Source organism: Danaus plexippus, chromosome 12 (assembly GCF_018135715.1).
Source record: "Danaus plexippus chromosome 12, MEX_DaPlex, whole genome shotgun sequence".
NCBI lineage: Eukaryota > Metazoa > Arthropoda > Insecta > Lepidoptera > Nymphalidae > Danaus > Danaus plexippus.
Genome location: NC_083545.1, coordinates 2398635 through 2421178, shown reverse-complemented (window position 1 = coordinate 2421178; position 22544 = coordinate 2398635). Strand labels below are relative to the sequence as shown.

At 28.0% G+C, this 22544-nt stretch overlaps 1 protein-coding gene and 1 long non-coding RNA gene across 8 annotated transcripts in view; one reads left to right on the top strand and one right to left on the bottom strand.

Annotated features, from left to right (window-relative positions):
• Window positions 1-22544, bottom strand: part of LOC133319090 (uncharacterized) — a 68411-nt gene that overhangs the window by 38475 nt on the left and 7392 nt on the right. The window contains exon 2 of one of the 2 annotated variants that reach the window (XR_009752795.1): window positions 21146-22347. The exons of the other annotated variant lie outside the window; for it this stretch is intronic. This is a non-coding gene — a long non-coding RNA (uncharacterized LOC133319090). Of the gene's footprint in view, window positions 1-21145; window positions 22348-22544 lie in introns of those variants that run through there. 2 annotated transcript variants of the gene reach the window in all.
• Window positions 18984-22544, top strand: part of LOC116772535 (collagen alpha-1(XV) chain-like) — a 34629-nt gene continuing 31068 nt past the window's right edge. For all 6 annotated transcript variants that reach the window (XM_061522220.1, XM_061522217.1, XM_061522221.1 and 3 more), the window contains exon 1: window positions 18984-19124. In XM_061522220.1, coding sequence (XP_061378204.1) covers window positions 19084-19124 — 41 coding nt within the window. In that variant the 5' untranslated portion in view covers window positions 18984-19083. The remainder of the gene's footprint in view (window positions 19125-22544) is intronic.

The following is a 22544-nucleotide window of genomic DNA, read 5'->3' as shown; positions in this document are numbered from 1 at the left end:
TATCCTCTTTTTGAATTCCATAAGCCTTGCAAGAAAAACATACAATAAAATATAATTACTTCTAGCAACTTCATAAAACAAAGAGGTCCTCTGGGCTATAGAGTCCTATCACACCGAAATTTTTAGTAGCAGATGTAAAATTTTTATACCTCCCTACTCTCTGCTACCTCTTCTTACCATCTCCGAATAATGTAATGTAAAATACTAACAGAAAACTTTAAAAAAAATCTTATATTCCCCCGAGAAACAAATAGTATCTTTTTATTTTAAACTTGCAACATGTTAAAAACTTCAGTGAGGAGTTTTTTGTTGTTACTTATCTCTCCAAATACCATAACTCTGATTTTTTCCCTATTCTGTACATATGGGCAGAAGAATTTTAAAAAACATAAGTTTAATCGAGTCAGGGAATATTTTATGAGGATTATGAAATCATTTAAACTATCCTGGAAAAAACACAAAAATTATAAAGTAATCTTAAGATGACCTGAAACGATTACAAAAGGGCTTTAATGTTATGACCAAGAATAATTGTGTAGAATTTAAATCTATAAAATAAAATAAAACATTATCACTAGTTATTATGACAACTCATAACAAAACGAATTTGGTAACAATATATACCAAATCAAAAAAGTAAACCATATTTAAAAGACTGTTAGTCTTTTTTCAAGCACAATTATTTATTAAAAGGTATCAATTACTTTAAAAAGATGGTATAAATTATATGAGAAATAAAATCACTGTGCTTATAACTAGTATGTGTTAGGTACTAAACCAAATATTATAATTACTATACGTTTTTATGTTGATATTATATAAAATCCTTATTTTTTAATTACACTCAAATCTTTATAGGACAGATTGTTGGAAACGTTTAATGTTTTACAAATATATAAATATTTTCAATTTTATTCTGAAGAGGATTCTACGAATATTAATAGGTAGCTACTTGGAAATGTATACGGCACTTAAATTGAAATTATATTTTCATTTATACTTTTATTTCGATGTTTTTATGTTAAATATTTATAAAATTAAAGATTTTTTTTTTTTGGGTTTTATTCTTCATTTGTTTTAAATACATGACAATGAAACCCATCAATGCACGTAGTTAATCATTTCAGTTTATTAATATGTAAAATATAAGTAATGAACCTTCTGTGCGCAAAGTGTTTTTTTTTTTTATTTTATTAAAAAACAATATCGCGTTTTGTTAACTCACTATTGTTAAATCAGTCGAAATATTTTGATCATGATCCATGTAGGCTGTACTTATAAGTTCTAACAATTTCTCTTATACAAAAATTACATATTTATATCTTTAAAAAAAAAATTCAGGTTGACTTTTCTAAACTCATTTACCATAACAATATCTCATTAGATCATTTCAAGAATCTTAAACATTAAACTAGGCAGTTCGATATAGAAGTAAGGGATTTAAAATTTTTGTTAAAGAGAAGAAATCAGACAAGTAATCAAAATTATGAGGAACTTTAATTACTGTCTTTAATTATAAATAAAAATAATTTCACAATTAAATGAGAAAACTGAAATTTTCTTTTTAAATTAAATTATAATTAAAGCTTAGTTCTCATGAGTTGGAAACAAGATCTTTACCAACATATATATGGGGATAACAGTTTTGATACGGAACTCAATTAAGAAACAAAAAATAATTGCCTACTTCTATTAGATATCATGACTTTATGGACAGAATTACAGCAATTTGAGTGTCATTATTTAATTTTCTGTTATTTATCAATTTCGTAACCTACTCCCGAAACAATTTATTGAGTTATTAAAAAAAATAGATTTTTAAAACTGTTTTTAAATATCTTCTTATATATTAACATAAAAACACATACTGATGTCAAGATAAAGAAAAATTTAAATGTATTCGTTAAAAACAATAATGTGCGAAATATTATGTAAATGACAGACCTAATTCTGAAAAAAAATTTAATGGACACTCGGAAAATTATTCTAAAATGTATAATTTATGAGAATATCTCAAGAAAAAACTAATGAGCTTACATCTTACTGCAAACAATAATAAATGAATGATAAATATTTATACGTTATACACAGAAAGTAATAGTTAGAAAGAACATATAACGGACGTAATTCAATCAACAAAAAGCAAGAAGGTTTAATCAAACATGATGTAATGTCTTATCTTCTCCAATATTTTCTCTGCCAACTTATTTGTAACCATTTTCCAGATTACTCGGTTTGTATTGTCTTGAGATGAATTCCCAATAAATGTAACTTATATAACACAATATAAAAATTACCAAACAACATATCTCAATATATAGGACTGAATATAAAGTTACAAACTAGCCGCTGATTGATTACAATTTTTAAAATATTATGTTTGTTTATGAAAATTAACGACTCTCTTCGTAAAAATTAACGTCTCCTTTTAATTAATCTGTTTTTTGATTGTGAATTTGAACTGACATAAAAATTTAAGAAAATATACCAAGTCTCTTGTACTTCTAGCAAGGCTTCCATGATAAAAAATCAATCAAATTAATCAATCACGTGGAAATAAAACCGTCATAAAGGCTGATATTAATAAAATTGAAAGGTGTAAAATAACAAAAATCACAGGGCTTGTTGTTTTATGTTTTAATCCAAAGGTATATTGAAAACTCAATCCCAAATTGTTATTAAACTTAATTTTTGACTCAAAATTATGGCACTGTTTACGGTTAGCTGTTTTTAATAAGGATAAAAATCTATTATGTATTTAAAAAGAGGTGATTGAAGCAAGATTTTGACTAGAAAAGTTACTTTCAACGATCTGTTATAAACTTATATATATATATATATATATATATATATATTATTATGTGTTATAAACTTATATATATATATATTATAGACGAACTCCAAGAGATCTGAACACTTTAATTTTGTAATAATATTAATCTTATAATTCAAGGTCATATTCATATCAAATATTTAAAGCAAAAAAAAAATACACAAAATATCACGTAGTTATGTTTCCAATTGAATGCTCAAGAATAACATTAATAATATACAAATACGCGATTGTTCTTTACATCTCTGTATTTAATTTGACATACAGTTGAATTAGATTCGTGATTTATGTATCTATGCGACACAATGATAAATCACCATCCACTATCTCCATTTCTGTATTTGGACTCAATTAAGATATTTTGCTTCAGTATATTTTTATATATATATATTTTTTAATTAGCGAACATAACGAAAATTTTTATTTGCGTTTTATTATTTAGATGCATTAAAATTATCAATATTTATAGGAATGATTTTTAATTAATAAAACATTTTCATCGATGACAATTTAATTATTAAGGTCAACTTGGCCTGAATGGCTGCAAAGAAGAAGTTTGTTCTGTGGCCGTACTTGTTTCCTTTTTTTAAATAACAAATATTTCAGATCATTCAATGTTTATGCTCACGAACAATATTAACTTGGAACTGAAACTAAAATGGAATAGTGGACTTTCTAAACTATGTTGCTAATAGCAAGGTCCATTAATGCTGTACTGAGTTGCGTTTGCTAAAACTATGTTTGCTATACCAATTACGTCAGCCAGCGATATTGCTGATCAATTTATAAAACTTGTCATGCCATGTTAGTTAACAAAATAATCTTTGAATTCTAATTTTTATTTTCTTTTACGTAGGGTGTGGATAGACTAAAATGGTTCAATATTGTACTAATTAAACCGATCTAATACAATATTCATATTATTAATTATTCTTGTTGTAATTACTTTACATACGTAGCTACACAAAAAGAGATAGTTTCAAATTATCCCTTCTACGACGTTTTCACTTTTAATATAAGAAAATTTGTAAATATCAGAATGTTTTAACATTTCCTATAATAAGCTATTAATTAGTTAGGGTTCTATATATAATATAACAAAATATGAACTCTTGTTGAACGCATGTGACAAAACAGATACTATGTTCTACAGCTGCTATTATCTCCCGTTTTTAATGTTTTGTTCAACATGTACTCTATAATGGGCAAAACGTTTTCCCACGACATAAAAACATTTGAATTTTTTTTTTAAATATAAAGGACATTATATACCAGATAACTATTCAAGAACTTATTTTGTTTAAATAAATCTAATATTTTCTTAATTATACTACGCGTATTTTATTATTTCAAAAAACTACATTGTTTTACATATATGTCATCTCATCTCGTCTGCCCGTGATCACGGTTGATGCAAAGTAACCGAAACGTCGAGAGTGTGCACTTTTTTAAAACAATAAAAACGCGAAATTTAATCAGTAAAATATTAATTTTATTTAAATGAATACTCGCAAAAGTCTTAGATCTTATTAACTTATTCTGTTTTAACAAAAAATAAACAGTGAGAATTACATATAAATAAATCCTTTAACTGAGATTCGGTAGGGTTTAACAAAGAAAGACCTTAGTTACTTAACCAAGATTAGTTGTGCAACACACAGTAGTTTTATTTCAAATTAAAACAAAAAAGTGGTGTATTTGGCGTATATAAAGAAATTAAATTATGAATTACTGGAAAAGCACAATATTTTTTACCAATTTTAACAAAACAAATCATAACGTCATCTGCGAATGTGAGTAAGAAATAAATAATGTATTTTATGAGTACATACTCAAATAACTTGAATAAAATGCTCCTCTTATCTTATGCTTTCCATTTCATTTTTATTTAAAAAAAAATTCATTATATGTCCTTCACGAGTAAAATAAAGCTTTAATCTTTAACGTACATACGTGTAAATTAAAAAAAAATAAACATTAATCCATATAATCCTCGTATTTATTTTAAAATAAAAACATTTACAACTGGAACTAAAAAGCAAATATTACTTTTGTTTATGTAAAAAGTAATTAAAACTCTCTCAATCATTAGTTTCAATGAAAAACAAGTCATTCAGTAATACAAAAACTTCATATTATTATCATATCATATTTATTTCAGGGTTCATAAAAACTATACGAATAAAATACATTTTTGTGTTCTTTACGGATGTACATATATTAATTACTCGCAGTACTCGCACGTAATAAAATCAGTGACCTAGATGAGATTATACCTGACTGAGTGTATTTAAAAAGTTGTTTTTTATTTAAATCCTGACACAAAGAAACGTTTGTTACTGTTATGTTCCATATCTGTAAATCTGTCTTTGTTATCATAGGCAAAATCTGAATTGTTTTTAACTGTTTTATTTATATTATATTTATTCTGTTAGTGAAGTAGTTAAAAATGTTAATGTGCGTTCTCTCCAACCGTTAACATTAACATTATGGGATATTCCCGTTAACTGATACTATATAGTATTTTAAAGTTTACGTTTTTATACGTATTAAAAAATGCAATAAGAAGCACTTTTTTAAATCTTATATTATTTGGAGCCTTTTATAATTGAGTATACACCAGCTCCATCGAGCAGGAGGGTTGTGAAGGGAAAAATCTAATAGATGTTTATCTGTAGTAACATCATACACTTTAAGAACGCATCAAGTAATGTCAAGTGCGTTCATGTTAAATGGCCGTTGCAAAGCCAATAAATAATAATAATATAGAACTAGACAAATCCGTCAAACGCACAGAGTTGCTTCTGACTTTATAAAAGAGTGTGAATGTTTCCCAACCGAAGTATAAGTCGAAGAGCAAGTTACAATATAACAACGGCCGACCTGTCCAGATCCATGTTGGTATTGATAGTCCATGTTGACATACTGTGACCATGACCTCATTAGTGTGAACAATGCCTGAAATTAGGGCACGTCACTATATATTCTTTAAATTAGAAGATAAAAGGATGCCGAGTTTTGTGTATAGCTGCTCAAGTCCAAAAGCCATATATCGTACGGAGAGCTTTCCCACGTGCACTGCTTTCCCATAACTGGTTTTCGTGACGGTAAGGGAAACAATACCGGGAGCCTTAAATATTACGAAGTATCTTCCTTCCTACGGACACTTATAAGGGCTTTTTTGTTGTATGACTGAAATCTGAAAAAATGGTAACACAGATTCGGTTTGTCTGACGTGAATGTACTTAAACCCTTGACTCCACCTCCTCATGGCACTGCTCTTACAATGATTTATTACCATAAGGATTATGTGAAGCGAATTATATTTCTAATATATATATATAGAATTATATTTCCTAACGGTTTTGGTCACATCAAAAAGTTGGACTTTGTGACCCATTTTTTTTAACCCATAATTAATTTTTACACTCTATTTCGGGTCACAAGTAGAAGATAAGCAAGTGTGTGGAATTCTTATGTTTAATTTAAACCGTTGCAAATTGAGGGCTTACCAGACACAAAAAGAAACCCAAGGTTTCGTTTATAAACAATCCGTCAGAATCAATCCTCCTTGTCTTTGTCATTCGCAAATCAATACAGATAATCAACGGACATAAAAGTTTCAGAAGGAAAAAGCAACCACTATTCTTTAGTGAAGAAGTCTGCCCAACACACGATGAATTTCTAGCGGAAAATCTTTCTGAACGAATAGTTCTGGTTGCAAAGATCAGCCAATTTTCATTTAAATGAAACTAGTATTTTGAGTTAGTATTACGAGATGTCATCTCGTCTGCCCGTGATTACGGTTGCTGAAAAGTAACTGCAACGTCGGGAGTATGTAGTTTTTTACAAAAATAAATACGCGTAGTTTATCCGAAAAATACTAATTTTATTGAAATGAATAAAACTCGCGAAAATCTTAGATCTCATTATCAGCCAATGTTGACTCCCATGAGTATTAGTTGTGTCTCTGCCCATATGATAGGTCTCTAGTCTGTTGACACCTGGATAGAAAGAGCAGCGGCGTTTCCTTTTGTATATGCGTACGACTGAAGGAGGCCTTCAAACAGCAACGAAATAGATGAGAATACTACATGCAGAAGGCAGCGAAACAACTCAGACTACAACCTCGAAACGTTGCTCTAATACCCTGGTGTGGCCAGTGAAGTGTTTTCAGGATCTTTGTTCATGTTCATATCTGTAAATTTTGACTCTGTGTCCACACGGGAGGTTATATCCATAGTAAAAGCTTAGCATGATTAGTGGAGTAAAATAAAGGACGACTGAAAACGCATCTTTAGAGTTCCCCTAAAATTTTGGAATAATAATATGTTAAGTTTTAGAGAGTATACAGCCATTCTGATAATCATATTTCGGTTGTCCTTAAGTCACTCCCTCTTCCGCAAAATTGGGTATGTGTATTTTTACGTAATAAATTTCGAGTTATCAAAGGGACTCTGGCATTAAAAATATGTGTCTTTCTGATGTGTAAGTGCGATGTACCGAACTAAGTCGATTTAATATGTGTTGTAGTTTAGACTTTAGACAAAAGAGAGTTGTCACTTAAGCCGGCTATTTGACATAACCTAGGAACGTACCGATGTCACTCATCATTCTCGCACGTTAACAAATTGCTAACAAGTGAGACTGAGAGTTGCACGGATGACCTCTAGTTAGCAACAAGACTTTTCACTTCCGTGGGATCTATAAGACTTGCGGACATGCAAAACTTTTGAGTCTCAGTTTCAGTGTTTAGAAATCTCATGCATAAAATCATGGCGATTGTTTTACCAAGTCATATTTGAAAACGGATTTTAATAAAATTGCATTCTAAACACGTATTTGAGATATTAACGACGCAAGTTTTGTGTTTAGAAATTCACTTATTTGAATTTCATATTTTATTATGGTTTTAAAGTAATAAATTATTTTAATAAATTGCATTTAAAATAAATGTTGCAAAATAACAATTTTCTAACACACAGACAGCAATTTGTAAACTGCACGTAATTGTCCAAGAAAAATTTAACTACTATTAAATATTTCCGTTCAAAGTGAAAATATATTTAAAAAAAATAGTACGTTTTAATTTTAAAACTAGAACATATTTAAAAAATATTTGGTTTTATTCTTCTTTGAAGTATAAAGTTAATATAAAAGGAAATTGAATTTGAAATGCTCTTTACTTTAATTTTACTCAAATATTTACTAAATAAAGTTCGTAAAAGGTTTAGCATTTTTAACATTTCGGGAATGCATAAAATGGTAATCCTTAAGTGATTTTTTATAATAGTACCGTAGAGTATGTTAGTAATGGCAAAAAGGAAAAGTTTTTACATTAAACTAGAAATCAGTATAACTTTTCTTGTATATAAAAACCATTTCCATAAAATGACGACTTCAATCTTGTTTTATCAGTTATAAAAACATGTGATCGTTTTTTGTTCAGAAAAGCTATAAAAGATAAATACGTCATAAAAAGAACATATCTTTATCGAAAGTGAACAAACAATTATTTCCTATACTGACGTTTATTTCCATTCAAATGTCAAACTCTGATTGTTTTTTTTTGTCATTTGGAATTACTTAAATAAATCACTGAAAATCAAGGTCATATCTCGGTCATCAATCATAAACTATAATTGAAAATTTAATATCGGTCATTTTACAACTAACACGAAATGTACAGGGTTCATCTAGCAATTCTCGAATGTTTAGCTTCGGTCATTGCATCAGCAAAAGAAACGACAAAAGATTTATTAAAACATAAAATAAAGATATTAATATAAAAATAAAATAAAAATTCATCTAGAGCATTTTTTGGTGGAAATTACATTTTTGCAAAATTAATAATTGTAAAAGAGTGTGCCACAAAAAACAAGATAAGATTATATTTTTATCCGAGATTAACTGCTAAACGAATACAGGACAGTTATGTTAAATAAATATAGGCGTGTTGATACGTGCGCAAAAAATCATAATTATATTGATAAAAAAAAACATTATTATTCCATAAAAATTACAAATTATAACTAATTTATACTCTGTGTCATAATCTGCTAGATTATTTAAATATCTCACTACTCCTATTTGTTTGATGTCAAATTCCAAAACTTTTCCCTTACAAATCTTTTAGTATATTAATTTTAATGTAATTCTTTTTGAGATCATAAAGTATGACTATTTGAATAATTATTGTAAGCTATGTTATCTAGATAAATCTAGTCACTTCAACATGTAAATATCTTATAAAAACTATTTAAGTTGCGAGATAACAGTTACGTAGTGTCTAGATAGCCTTTATACCATGACCAAATCAACAATGGTTCCAAGGCTCATAAGTGTAAAGGTTCGGATATAATCCCTAATTTCATCACCAATTTAAACAATGTTTTCGTAATGCACAGATATTTACGAATACATTTTCTTCAATTTACGTATTTAGTTTCCAACAAAGTGCTTCTGCAGCTAATGCTTTACTTTTGGAAAATATTGTTTAAAATTATTAATGCTGTTTATTTGATAACTTTAAACAGAAACATACTGTTTAGGAATTTCGTAGACACTAAGAATTCCTTTAAGTCAAAGTATCGGTTGTTTTTGCTAGTTCAAAATTTTCTACTATCACATCTTTTGTAAGGATTTTAATGTTTGACCTTAATACGTAAATAGTGAGAGGAATGAGGAATGAAGATGTGACATGAGCAAATCATCTGAAGTTACATTGTGACAATCACTCGTTTGTTTTGATCAATCATGTCGGTATAAGAAAAGAATGGTATGCTAGGATCAATACATGGGCATTAAGAATTCGTAGTCTACATGTTTCGGGGCGTTGGTTATTTAATTTTCAGTATAAAAAACTATTCATATTTTTTTTTACATTTAGGAAGTCATAAATAATATAATTTTATAAGTTCCCAATTTTATGATCTTATTTATGACATCCTACAGCTTTTCCGTTAATACGTTTTCTTAATGAACACCAGCTTTTTTCCGATATCTAGTACATTATTTTTAAATTTCACAGTTTTTATTACTGTCATTCGTTTTTTTTTTACATTAAGGTACAATACTCAATACTTTCGCATAAATTACAACATTAGTCAACTATAGATAAATTAATAGGTAAGTACGGATGTATTTAATGACAACATTTTTAATGTATCTTGTGATAAAGTCTTTGTAATTCACACCTCGGCCAGCTATGCGATTGATATTGTATTTCAGAGTTCATATAATAGATGCTATAACCACCATAACAAAGAGAATTTGGTATTTATATATTTTTTTTTGTATTTATAACATCAGAAATAAATTTATTTTTATGTTTTAGCTTTATTTCCGCAACATTGATACATTGCAACACCGACGTCTGCAAGTGTTACCAAGACCTCAATTTGTCCCGACACAATATTAAGTACTTACGTAATATCCACCTCGAACTACGACCGAAAACTGTTTGCTCTTGAAATGATGTTGTTTATTTTATTAATTTAATAAAAAAAAAATGTATTACATTCAAGTTTATTATTTCATACAAAATAAAAGTTTCAAACCGGATACAAAAACTGAAATCGGAGCCAATGATAATATTTATTGGCATTCAATAAAACAAACTCATAGAATATAGATATCCTGAGCAATAACACATAACATTTAACTTTAAAATAAATATCAAATCGGTGTGTAAAAATTATAAGAACTAAAATTAAAAAAAAAACATGGATTCGTTTCAAGTAATTTCGCTTATAATTGTACTATTGTACTTTGTGTCTTTTAATTCTTATAAGATTTATAAAGTGCGTCACATTTCCAACCGCAAAAAGGTAGTTATTTATAAATAATCATTCAGTACGAACAGCTGTAAAGTTACTGGATATGCAAATATTCATACATCCATTTCATTTATCATACCAATTTGATATACTTGCATAGTTCTGTGTGTTCGAAGAGTATTTTCCCGTTACCATCCAATGTGCCGTGATGGTTATTTGTATTGACCTACACTATAAAACTTTGCAATCAAGAAACTGTGTATGGCGTAAGTGATTAATAAATAATTAGTTAACTAACGACCAATCTTCACTACTATTAAACAATCCAAAACATTTTTGTGTCCAATTTAAGATTTAAACCATAAAAAGTATAATATGTCATTTGTATTTAGAACATGGCATATCAACATATCTTTATACTATGACAACACGAGTGGAATTTACCATAACATTACAATGAGTCACTGGCGCCTATATTTTAATGTCACAACATGGCCCAACTAAAATATGGACGCTTATTACTTAAGTATAAATTAAAACTCATAAAAGATCTTGTCATAAAAGATCAGCAAAACATTTTTAAATAACGCAAAAATAAATAATATCAATCTTATAATATATTCGTTTTTCATATATGATCATTAATAATATCGAAAACTTTAAAAGGAAAAATTGATTTGTTAAAATTATTCAAATGGGAATTATTATTATTCAAATCAATATGAAATATAAAATTATTCAAATGGAATATTCTAGGAAAGGGGAAATTTATATTACTATTTTTGTTTCAATTACCAACACAGACGGTTGCAAGCAAAGCTCAGAATTGACAGTATTTAATTTTAACGATGAAGCAGTTATATATAAAATTAAAAATTTGTACATTTCAATAATACGGGTTTGAAAGATCTATACGCTAGTGCTTACTATACTTAATATGTGTAGTAATGTATAAGAAAATAATCAGCGACTAGGTTTTAATAAATAAAAAAAAAACTTGCTACCTACTGATAATAAATAAAATATTTAGTATTAATATATTGCATTGTAAATTTTTTTTGTTGTCTGTTTTAACAATATAATATCCTTATAAAAATTTCATTAAATTGTTTATCAATTTAAAATTTTTGTTTACTATAAACTATTATTTATTACACTTATACACTATACTTACACTACACTACACATTACACTTGTACACTATCAACTTTTATTTATAGCCAAAAGATATTATCACCGAGAAGTCCAATAAGCGGACTTATAATTAATAACGATCTCTTCTAGACAATTATGGAGAAGAAAACACTTATACATTTAGCAAACTAAAACTTATATACTCGAAAATCTATACATTTGTCAAAGCTATTAAATTATTATTTTTTAATTGATCTTTCCAAACCTTTACAGGTTTTATCAGTTTTATGGCCACGCTGGGAATTTAAATAGTTAGAGAACGAATTAAAGGGATAGTGTTAATTAAAGAAGAAAATGATTTAGAATCTAAGTAAGCAAGCTTTTGAAACCAGTTCTTAAGCACGGAATTGATACTTGAGTACCTTGTATAGGAACGTATAAGTATGGAGAACGGACGTTAATTTTTTAAATCAGAAGCATTCAGTTTGTTAGACAGTAGTATAACTTGAGGTGCTTTCCTGAATGTAGAAAAACAACAAGAGTGCATTGAGTGTTAAAAATACAGGTAATTGCTGGGAAAATATTATCGAATATAATCATGATAATGAAAAGACTACAACCGCACGTAACGTAGGTATTGATATTAACTAAGATCTAAACATCATTTTGAATATATATACAATCTGATTCAAGTCGATCTTGTTGAGATTGTCTCTTTGTGTATTTGCAACCTCCATAAATTAGAGAAAATATCCAAACTTTTTCAGATGTCCTTCTTCAATGACGAATTCGTAAACCTGGCGATATTATTAGTTGATTTTGTTGTTTATGTCTACTTCTTTGTGTTTGTTGCTAGGTTTTCTAACTAATAGGTACATATTTTTTCATAAAAATTGTCTGAGATTTAAGCAACTTAATATTACTTTTAATATTTCTTTTACAATCATACCTCAGTATCAATTATCAATCTTTACTTTATTTTGCAAATAAAATGGTATAAAATTTTACTCTTAATTCCATATACTCTAATAATAATATGGTAGTACTTTATTAAGCTCCTGGTTTATTATAAAAGATATAATTGTATTTTTCTTGTCAGAGTCATTAGTAATGTCATAAAAAAAACTCATGGATATTTAAAAACGAGTAAATAAATATGTGTAAACATATTATGGAAGTAGAATGAAGCAATTGAGTTGGTAATAAAGAAAACCACTTTACGCGTTCAATTTTCGAAAAAAGTCTATTAACATACTGTTTTATGTTTACTTATCGTTTCATTTCGCCGTCACGCAAATGTCAGGCTTGAAGGTAGGATAGACGTAAATTGGCGAACGTACCAAGTTATTTAGACAATCACTTTATAATCATAGCACACAGCCGTTTTTTAGATGATCTATTGTTAAGAAACTTAACGACTCGTTTATTTATATTAACATGTGTCCAATACAATGTATCACGACTATTAATCACATAAAATGCGTGTTCATTAGAATGATAAATATTTTTCCGTGGTACAATAATGTCATTAGAGCATACCGCCACTAAAAGTATGCCACCATGAATCGCTTCCAAGGACTGTCGGTTTTAATTAATTATATGAATTATTTTAACGGTTGACTATTTTTGTAACTTACATCATATGGGCAGTGGACACATATGTTCACAGTTAGTCTTTGTTACAATTTGAATTATATTTTGTATAACAACAGTAATTAAAAATTAGATATTTGCAAGAATAACATGCATTTAATAATAGAATTACTTACCCGTGAAAATTTTTTCATTCTATACATATGAAACAAACATTTGTGTTCTGCAGTACATGTTACGTAAGACCAATGAAATGATCCGTAAAATTAATATTACTTATAAATATTACTACGTTATTGTTTTGGTTACACTATTTAGTAGTTATAGTAAGTTACACTATTCGATTTGTTTTACTGCTGTTTTTTTTATATTTCGATTTTTTCTTGTAGAATCTTCTTTCTTCTTAATTGTTTTTAACTTTATGAATTTTTAAATCGTAGTCTTTGGCAAGAATACTAAAGAGAGTCAAAAGAGACGCCTGAGATGGTATGGCCACGTTGCACGCCGGCCTGAGAACTACGTCGGATAAATTTGCCTTGATATGTCTGTCCCTGGAGCACGACCCCAAGGAAGCCAAAGGAAGCGATGGCTGGACACCGTGAAGCATAATAGGAGAGCCAATCGACTTACCACCGACGATGCCAAAGACCGTGAAAAGTGGAGGAGTTTGAGCAGGAAGGCAGACCCTGGCTAAAGCTGGGATAATTGCCAGGAAGAAGAAGACTCATATTATTGTTTAGTATAAAACAGGTAATATTCAATGTCTTATCAAAACTTTTAAATTAAATAGTCACAAGTTCAAATATAGCTAAATAATTTAGCAGATAATAAATTAATAATACTAGTTGTATTAAAGCGACGCGTGAACTGTTTATGAGAAGGGAATTCATTGAATATTAGTCACATCTAACCTTGGATAGATAATAAACTTAGTAATAACTTAAAGTAATTAAAAGTTAGCAGTAAATGAATTACATCTTGTTATTTATTATGCTGGTAATATTTTATAACCGTAATAAACCAATTCAATTCAAAATTAATGATATAATGTCGATTAACTTTATAAGTGACAAAATCAAGAATTAATAAAAAATACTTTTAAAATCTTTACCAGAATTTTGAATTGGTGTGATCAGACTGAAATTTTTAATCGTGACTGACAAGTTTTTTATGGTTCCGTAGCCAAATGACAAAAAATTGGAACCTTTATTAATTCGTCATGTCTGTCTTTCCGTCCGTATGAAACAGCCATTTATTTCCGAAACTGTTAGGCCTACACAGTTGAAACTTTGGAGGTTGATGTATTCTGGTAATCGCTATTTGAATTTTGAATAAAAATTAATAAATTAAAAAATTAAAGGGGACACTCCATACATTGAACCGATTAAAAAAAAATTTTTTCAACTAACCTATAAGTGATGGATGTCTATGGATAGGGCTTTAAAACAAATATTAATGTTCCTCAAACCATTTTTCGTCAAAAGCAATTGTTTGAAAGAGAGACGCTTCTAAAGTGGAAAAAGGAGTGTCCTTCACCCTCTAACTTTTAAAATAAAAGAGTGAGAAAACAAAAAAAATATATGCTGTAGATTTCAATGGACACTTTCAACGAAACTTGGTTTGAACTAGATATCACTATTAGTTTCAAGAAATTATATATTTTCAAAAAAACGCATATACAACTTTGTCGTTCATAGAAACACTATGTGGAACCAAGTTTTTTTTTATAAACATCGATCAAAGTTACAACGCACTACAATAACTTTTATATTATGTCATCTACTTGCTGCTACGGAACCCTTCATCTGCGAGTCCGACTCGTACTTGTTTATTTATGATATATATCAGACTAATAATCAATATTCACTTGTATTTTTCTACGGTAACAACAGCGTTAATCTGATTTTATGAATGTTTCACTGTACCGAGTTGTTACTGTGTTGATAAAAACTTTATCATCCAATACATTGCTAATAGTTAAGTGAATTTGTTGTGATGTAATGGATGATAGCAGAATAGTAAAAACCTATAAATAAGTCACTAATTATGTATAGTCTTCAACTTGTTGAAGACAATATATTGTTTGTTGAAATTGAATGGAGACGTGATTGACACTGAACCTTTCCTGAACTGAATATGGTATTACGTAACATATATATATATTTTTTATTTCCAGTCGTAGATGAAAATAGTTAAAATACTATTATCACTATTTATGTATAAATATAGATAAAGTTAGTAACTATATATATTTAATTAATTTTTTTTCTATATTATTTAAACACAAAAAACTAAACGATCGAAATACACCCGGGACGTAAGATTTTATTATGTAACCAATTTTACATCTGAGCGGAAATCAAATTAGTTCATAAATTTTTGTAGAAACTATTTTCTTATCACTGTCAATAATAAAATTATGTCAAGGAGATTTCAATAAACGAAATTGGAACAACCATGCCACCGACTGTTAGAAGTAATTAATTTTACTTTGCTTCCCACAAATTTTCCTAAGAAACAGAAAATATAAATTTAGTGTTAATATCATTTGTATAAAAAAAATCAAAAATTATAATTAATTTAAAGATTAATATTGTATTGAAAAAACTGTTTGATTATAAAGATAAATATTATTTTCTCGAAAATGTCTCCGAGATCTTATCGCTAATTATATTGCCATAATCTATATTGTTGTTGGATTTAAATTGTTGCTAACTAAGACAATATATTATGATAGAATGTGTTGAAAAAGAGCTTAAAACTAGTCTCGATATTATTGCTTCATTTCCCAATAGACATGAATTCAAATTACTAGAGCGTTATCGCTCTCAACGTACAATTCGATGACGCGGTAAACTCCATAATGACAAACGTCGGATATACGCGTCATTACGCCTAGTTAGACGAGGTCTCTACTGCGTTTACTTTTTCATAAAAAAACGAATTATTTACTTTATCACTATAATATTTCGTAATCAAAGCTTGTCAAAAATATTGTCGCTTTTTTAAAAAATATGATGATTTTTAAAATAGTATATATTCGTTCATCTATACATTTATATTTTTTCCAATTCCACAATAGAATATAACACATGCTAGATTTAAAGCTAGCTGGGTGAATGATTTTGAAATTTGGATTACAATAAGATGAGCAGGCATTACACCAGATAAAATGTGGGTTGTATAGAACTAGATACCTACACCATTGTTCCTAAACTTTCGGTTCGCTGGACTTCAGAGTTATTAATTACATTTAATTTTGATACGACGTTAACAATGGCCTTACTTAAATTAATTAATTTAATATACGAAAACATGTTCATTTTGAAATATATATATAATGGTAGACAAAATGCTATTTGTATTTGTGATTCTCATCTTCACGTTTTTGTGGTGATTCCTTCATACAATTTAACAAATATGTACATCATATTGGTTAGTAACATAAACTTTCCAAGCTTACGAGAAGAGAAATAATAATCGTGTATGATTTTACAATTCTTTGATGTGTTGTTATAATATTTTAATTATGATTACGTTACGAGAACGGTATCATTTATGTTCGAGTTAAATTAATTCTAAGAACAGTCTCTTAAAATAGATTTTAATATTCGACCCAAAGATGGCGAGTTGCAAATAAAACAGTACATAAAAATTTTCTTTTTCATTTCATTAATGAGGTGTGATTTTCTATGTGTGTATTATATAAACTAAAAAAAATCTATTATTTATATGATCAATGAAACTATAATGAAAGTAAATTCAACTCATTACATTTAATTTTGGAATAAACACATTTCTCGTAACATCTAAGTTAAACAAGACAAGATTCTTGAGCTAATTGCTCAAAACAACTTCAAAACGAACCAACTTGTAAAGTTTCTAGAGTTCAGCTTAAATGAAGCGGAAATTCATTTATATATTCTATTTATTTATAATTTACTTACAATATCCATTAAACAGCATTTTCTTGAGCTGGTTTTTAGTATTGTAACATTTTAATTATTTCAGCATCAAACCAAATAGGTTAGAGAAATGAATTAATGTATTTCTTGGCTGGAACTTTAAAATAATACATAAGTATAATATAATTTATTTAGTTATACCAAAAAATTCATAGAACTAATTAAATTAATAATTATGGATATCTTATTTGGTATAAATTAATCATGAGAATAAAAAGAAAAACCTTTAAGGCTTTACAGTAAAGTAATTGACAACACGTTATAAATAATAATGAAAAAAATTACTTGTACTTGTTTATTGTAATGAATTTAAAAAAATCTCAATGTTATTTTGTATATTTAAAGACGTTTAACCTAGGACCGGAAACCGTCTCTTAACTAATTTTCATTAAAAATAAGGAAAGGAAGTTCAAAAGTAGAAATTAAGAGATTTAATACATAATATTTTTATTCCTATAAGTCTTTTTCAAATTATCACTATCTTCATATTATGTCTATTAATAATTCAATCGGTCAATTACCTTCGCTAAGCAGGTTATGCAGTAGCTGTTATCAATTAGTGATAAGAATAAAGTAAAAAAAAAAATTGAACTTTAACTGGGTCACGAATGTGATGTCTATCGGTTATGTGATTTGAATTTATTCTATTTTAATCTTGATGAAATTTGAAATTTAACATCTACGATATGTCCGTCTTGAGGTGAATGGTTAAAGATGCAGGTTTCTAAGTTAAAGTGCTACTTACAATTCTATGACTCTACATATGCATTACACAGGCTCTTTGTTACTCAGTGCGATAACCTGTCTCCGCGTCATTAATGCGATTATTTTTTTCTAAAGTCCAATACTGAAATATTAAATTACCCAAGGATAGAATTACACGAATTCATACTCTACATTATCAGCATCTTTTAAATCCAGTATACTGGACGTATCACGTCTGCGTCTTGAAATAAAACATCACCGCATTTCACGCCGGAAAACGTTGACCCATTTTGAGCCTCGTAAATAAGTAGCAATAGTTAATCAGACAACCTATCATCAGTACAGGCGCTTTATGTTCCAAAGAGAGCAGAAAACTCAAGATGGAATCCACTAGTTTCTTTGTGAGCTAAATTCTCTTTGGGGAATAAATGTTATACCTCCGGTTAATTAGGTTTTTCTGATCAATTTCGGGGAAAGGACAAAATAGGTTAGTCCATCTTGCTTGGTTTCGGTTTCGCCTGGATATCAACACATATAACATTTTGGTTCCGCAAGAAATTAAATTTCGCAGGTTTTCCGATATATAACTTTTTTTAAAAATCTTTACTAATATTTTACCTCGAATCTACAACCAAGGACCAAACCACCTTTATAATAATACCAATAAAAAATTATAATGAAGGTATATAAATAGAATATATATTACTTTCAAATAAAATAATAAAATTGAACAGCTTTCGTTATTCCTAAGTGCATCAAATATTTATTTAAATAATCTTCATTTCAAGTCACTATTGCTATACAATATTATAATAATAAAAATAAAAAAGGCAACAGACTCTATTAGCAAATGTAATTTGTTAAGCTGCGACGCCGCAGAGCTTTGTTCTTTGACCTGTGACATACAAGGGACATGGCGTCATCCAAAAGTTTAGCTTTTTAAAACTTGTATACACAACTGTCAGTTAATGAATTGGCATGAGCGCGATAGCACGCAATGCGCCCGCGCTGGTGATCAGAACAAACATGTAAATTCGAAACTCGTTTTCTGTGTGTTATTAGTGTTGTGATAAAAATGAAGATTTATAATACCATCATAATTTTTCAATTTATATTGTAAGTAAAAAATTAATTTCTAAAATATACTACATTTATACAAGTGTACGTTTAATAGCAATTTTTTATAATATTAAATATTTTTTCAGTAATTAGTCGAAGTTAAAACAATAGTAGAAATAGGTTATTTGATGAACTAAACATAAACACGTACTTAGTAATTTTAACTTTGATACTAACCCTAAATGCTTACAAATGATTTACGTATAAAAATTTTGCCGGTACCTTTTTTTTTATAATAAAATAAAAAGAAAAATGGTCTTGTAAGTAATATTTAATATAACCGCAAATTTAATAATTTCTTGTTGACTAACATAATATGTCTATAAATATATTTTTATAATATGAATGTTTACTTAAATTTAATATCCCCCAAAATTATATTACCGCTGGGTAGCTTATTCTTTTGTCTATCTTCTTGCTTAAAAAATATTATTGACAAACTAATTTAGAGTTGCTTATCAAATTCTTATACATCATATATAAGTTATTAAATTTTTTTGCTCTTTTTAAAATTTGAATCCAACAAATTTAATAAAAAACGTAAATTAAAACAAATAAGCCGTCAACTGAGATTAAAATATTAATGGCTTCTGAAATGAGATCATAGTTATTTAGGCAAAAAGAAAACCGACATACGTCCAGACGGCAAAATCTTTTTAATTTTTTCTGTATCAAAGAACCTTTGAGAAAATAACTTTAATATTAAGTAGATACGCTTTATTCGGTAAAGATGTATTGATTTTAGTTGTTAGAATAGTCGTGCGAGAGCTTTCTCATCATAAAATTAGTGAATGTCCTACTAACCTGTATGGAACTGGGAATAGCTAAGACCTTATTTTTTTTTTAATTATACGAATTCAATAAAACTGCGCATCGTAATAGTAAGATTACTTTTGACACTTTATAATTTAAATGACATTTATTCACAACTTTTCCTGATCTAAAATAATACATATGAATCAAGTGCTTAGAAAATCGATGTCGAAAATAGATAGTTGAAACAACTTTCTTGGTGAATACAAAAAAAAAATATTTCTAAAAAAAATATTATCGTGAGTGTTACGTGACGGTGTCATAGTGATAGTTAAATTAGACATTAAAAGAATTACGGTGTAATCGCAGGTCGCGCTAAGCTTCTAAGTTTACTTGTTCATTCTACACGGGTCTGACTCCGCAGTTCCATGTGAACAGATTTTTAGTTTTATATTTCTTTTTCGAATATTTTAGAATATTGTGTCACTATTTGTTCACCCTTCGTACAATATAGTCGAATCAATTAATTGTAATTTAGATTTAAAATTAAATTAAGTCATTTAAATTTTGGTTTCATTGCATCCACCGACCTTCGAAATCATAATTTGAGCGAGGTATTTCTCAATATCGATTTCAAAATAGTATTTTCTTCAATTGATATAGCAGAAAATAATGTAAATATTATGAGAATATTTTAAATACGTCTATTGCTTATTTTTTTGATTATATTATTTTACTGGAAGAACGTGACTAAAGCTTCAATCGGTGGCCAAAGTAAACTATGATATATATTATCGTAAACAAACTTGTCTCGTGCTATTTTTGAGTATGCACAAATTTTATATACAAACTATCGGTTACGGCACCTTAAAATATATTAATTATTTGCTTAAGATATTGATTGTATTAAAATATAATATCGATAAATGAAGTGAAGTCATAAAAATAGAAAGTATTGTATGTAATACTTATATGCTATTAATTTAAATGCTAGTCACATAGTCCATATTACAAACTAAGACAAGCTTAGAAGTTTTTTTCATATACGTATTAAATGTTCTTCTAAATATTTATGAATTTCTGAAATCTTTTAAATGAAACTGATTTTTTCGGATACTATGCTTTACCGGCGTATTTCGTTAGCGATGTCCTGACCGTACTAGTTCACATAATTAAATGTAAGATTTTTGTGTGTATAGATTTAAATGAAACGCGTAATATCCAAAAAACTTTAATTTTAATGTGTACACACAAAAAAAATAAACTTCAAAATAATATTATTTTAATTAATTAGAGAAAACGTATTTTTATAAGTCTTTTAAATAATTACTAGACATAATAAAACGAGAGAGCTTAAACAGTTACACTTATAATATCGTTTCACAGAAATATAAAAACAAAATGTTTTATCAGTCTTTTGAAAACGTTTGTTATATTAATTACTTACGTGGTGTAATGAAAGATCTTTGTTTGAATTTTTTTATCAGAGAGGCCAACAATCTAGAGTGCAATAGAAAGGCGTAAGTTATATGTTTACTATTCGTCCACAGCTGTTGATTTTGTAGGAGGGACAAAGCGTTTCTCAGAACTGGTGTCGGAAACATCTTAAAGTTTCTTAATTATTTTTTATTATTATTGCGTTGTTTGTTTACACGTGTCAAGTATCAAAATTAAAACCGTTAATTTATAAATCATCATCAGTAATCAAAATTAAATCAGTATATGCATATTCGCCTTTATTGTATTGTAAATAGCATTACTAATAAATCATTACATTATACTTCTTGTTACATTATTCAATAATAAAAATGTCTCCCAAGAAGTTGATATATTTTTTATACATTCCCAATAATCGTTTGTTACTTTTTTTACAATTTTCTTTTTTTTATGTCATTAAGCAATTAATAACGCAATTTTCTTACTAGTATGAACTCTATGCCTTTAAAGACAAAAAAATAAGTGTCACAGGAGAAGCAATATTACATCAATTAGATCTTAAATAACAACCATATACTTTTGTTGCATTTAAATAATTAATTTGGATATTGAATTATTTCGAGCACATAAAATAAATAGCATAAGCGTTCAAAAACTCTATCTCAATGATATGATTTTAATAAGCTAAATATTTTAAAACGAATTAGAAGATCAAACAAAATAAATCTCAATATCTGTTTCTCGGTAACGTTGCGCACTTAAAATATTTTGTTATCAGTCCATTTCATGATAATTTTGATAATCTTAATGTATTCCTCTCCGTCAGCAGAGCTAAGTCCCAAATGTAAACATCTTCTCATATATATACACATCAGATATTTACTTCGGTTTTTGACTAGCAGCAATTGACATGCAAATGCTTATGTTGAATGATTTAACGTAAACAAAATCGTTTATAACTATTGACGGGCACTTCCAGAGTTCTGAACACTATCACTACATTATCTAAGGCCATTCAACCGTCGTCAATCTGAAATAGAATATGATTTATAAATATGTAAAACTTCTAAAAATTTGCAAACAAAATTAAAAAATATTACACAAAAGTACTCTTATATTATGAAGTAAATGTATTTATTTATTATATTTTATACCTAAAGATGTACAGTTAGAGCTTTGAAAAGTTTTGAAAGGATGGTTTATAGGTTTAAATTAAAGTACTAGCTG